The sequence below is a fragment of the Poecilia formosa genome, unplaced genomic scaffold (genome assembly GCF_000485575.1).
Source record: "Poecilia formosa unplaced genomic scaffold, Poecilia_formosa-5.1.2 Scaffold639, whole genome shotgun sequence".
Taxonomy (NCBI): Eukaryota; Metazoa; Chordata; class Actinopteri; order Cyprinodontiformes; family Poeciliidae; genus Poecilia; species Poecilia formosa.
In genome coordinates this window covers 180,303-183,131 of record NW_006800578.1, presented here as the reverse complement: position 1 = coordinate 183,131, position 2,829 = coordinate 180,303, and the positions used below count along the sequence as shown (strand labels likewise).

Here is a 2,829-nt window from a genome sequence, read left to right as displayed (position 1 = left end):
AGTGATTGGTATCAGTGATTGGTATCAGTGATTGGTATCGGTGTTCGGTATCGGTGATCGGTCCTCATGGGGGATCGGAATCGGAATAGGCAGGAAAAAACCTGATCGGCACATCTCTATTGATAAGTGTTCCAGTGGTTTAGAATCGAAGCAGCTCTAAACAGACGGGTTTTCATCTTGATTTAATGGAACTCAGGGTTTCAGCTGTTCTGCAGTTTTCTGGACGTTTGTTGCATTAATAAATACAATTGATGACAAACGCATGGATGAGTTTCTCTAAAGCTGAGATGTTGGTGCTTTAATCCTCTAAATGCTCCTCAGAAGGCCGTATTTGTAACCGTCTTTATGTGGCTCTGAATGTTCAGCTTTTTTAGTTTCCAGCTGGAATAATTGAAGCTGTTCTGACTTTAGATCCTTTAGGTCCAAAAGTGATATAGTAAAATCAAGACAAATCTGAACAGGTTTTCATGACGGGATCATTTTTATTTTTATTTAAAGTCTGAACTCTGTCCTGGTTCTGCAGGAGGATCTGTCCCGGCTGAGGAGGAAGCTGGAGAAGCAGAAGAAGGTGGAGGTTTACTCTGACGCAGACGAGATCCTGCAGGAGGAGATCAACCAGTACAAGGTGAGGAGAAATGATCGGCTCGTTGATCGGCTCGTTGATCGGCTCGTTGATCGGCTCGTTGATCGGCTCGTTGATCGGCTCGTTGATCCACTTTTCAGACTTCTGGGTTTTTATCTGGATTTTATGTGACAACAGAAACTGTGGAGTGGAAGAAAAATAAAAAATGCAGTTTTCAGTTTGATACAAATTAAAATCTGATATGTGTGGCATGCATATAGATGTTAAAAGGAGGCTGAATATAAGCACACGCCACACTTTTCAGATTTGTATCTGTAAAACTGATTAACTTTGGTATTTTTCTTCTCAATTTCATGAACTTTGTGATTTTTGTAGCTGCTTCATTTTAGAGAAACATTTGGGCCAGAAAATTTTCCCTAGAAACAAATTTGAAACTGAAAAACTATTTTTAAAATTAAAAAGAAACGTTTCATTTCAGCTTCTTGGAGTTAAATTGGGGTCATAAAGTTTGTCCTTTTTTTAAACTAAAAAATTTACGGTAAAGAATTCTTGAAACTGGAGAATAATTTTAAAACTGGAAATAAAGATGAGACTAAAATAAAAAGTTTAATTTTAGTTATATGTAGCTAAGTTGTGGGAGTAGTGTTTTTTTTTTTTTTTTAAGACTTAAAACTTAAATATGGGTTTAATGAAGGTTTGTCTTAGTAACATTAACAAATGTTTGAATTTCAATTATGCTGGTATTTTATGATTTTTTTTTTTTAGACTTAAAACTGAGTAATTGTTTTGAAACTGAAAAAATTGGGGGGAAAACTTAATTTTATTTTTTTTATTTTTTTTTTAAACAAACAATTTAAAGTCTTAAAACTGAAAAAAGTTTAATTTCAGTTTTATGGACCTAATTGTGGACATGAAGATTAAAAAAAATTAAATTGGAAAAAAAATTATTTGATACTTAAAAAATGTTTTGAAGCTGAAAAGAAATATTTAAAACTAAAAAACAAGTTCAAAATTACTTTTCAGATTCAAATATTTTTTCTGGCCCCAATGTATCTCCGTACTGGGTTACTTTTGTGACGGTTTGACCTCCCCGCTCAGGCCAAGCTGCGCTGCCCCTGCTGCAACACGCGGGACAAGGAGACCGTCCTCACCAAGTGTTTCCACGTCTTCTGCTACGAGTGTCTGAAGATGCGCTACGACACGCGGCAGAGGAAATGCCCCAAGTGCAACTGCGCCTTCGGAGCCAACGACTTCCACCGCATCTACATCACCTGAGCGGCCGAGCGAGAGAGAAAGAAAGGAGAGACTGAACCAAAGGGGAGAAGAGACCAGAGGGGGGAGCAGGAGGACTGCAGATTCACTGACATTTTTAATCTTTGGAAAAGACTCGTTTTATCAGATTGTTTTCCATTTGGTGACCAAACATGGTGATTTGTCTGCCTGAGTGTGTTGTGAGCTAGTTTAATAAATACACACCTGTGAGGGAAGCGACGTTCTCGCATGTCGAGCTTTTATTTTACTAGAACTAGTCGTTCCAGGAAAAAAAATGTTTCCAAATTCATCTATTTCTACGGATGAAAAACCACCTCATCCTGTAGCGCAAGCTAGTCTTTCTATAAAAAACACTTTTTTAAATAGAAAAACTTGTTTTAAAAAACATTGGCGTGTTCTCATTTGGCGAATTTATTTTCGTGCTTTCAATTTGCGCATTAAAAAAACATGCCGCACCGTCATCGTCATACCACTTCCTGTCCTCTTCTTTGTCGTTTCCCCCAGTAGTAACATCCGGTTGTTGATCATGTGACGAGTATGATGTGAAAATGTTCTCATTGCGTTTTTAGCTAAATAAATTTTCTGCAGCCAAAAAATCACCTCATCCTAGTCCAAACAAATTTATGTAGACATTTATTTTATTTTATTTTTTTTTTTCAAAATTGCCTTGTTACAATTAAGCAAATTTATTTTCGTTCTTTCAGTTTGCGCATTAAAAAAACAAACTGCGCCATCATCCTTCTACCACTTCCTGTCCTCTTGTTTCCTTTGCTACATGAACCAGTTTCTACAGCTGATGAACCACCTCATCGTAGCACAAAACCTTTTTAAACGAGATTTTTTTTATCTAAATTGGCGCGTTTCCAGTTTTTGTATTTTTATTTTGCCCATTTAGAAAAATCTTCCTACCACTTCCTATTTGTCGTCTCCTTCGTCTTTTCCGCCTGTTTAACATCCGGTTGTTAATCTCGTGA

General features: G+C 36.9%; 1 protein-coding gene across 1 annotated transcript in view; it reads left to right on the top strand.

Annotated features, from left to right (window-relative positions):
• The window catches only part of rnf40 (ring finger protein 40), a gene marked incomplete at its 5' end in the record, with an annotated part of 13,647 nt that extends 11,572 nt beyond the window's left edge, over window positions 1–2,075 (top strand). Inside the window, 2 exons of the mRNA XM_007541896.1 lie at window positions 524–625; window positions 1,682–2,075. Coding sequence (XP_007541958.1) covers window positions 524–625; window positions 1,682–1,858 — 279 coding nt within the window. The remainder of the gene's footprint in view (window positions 1–523; window positions 626–1,681) is intronic.
• Window positions 2,076–2,829: the final 754 nt, after the last annotated feature.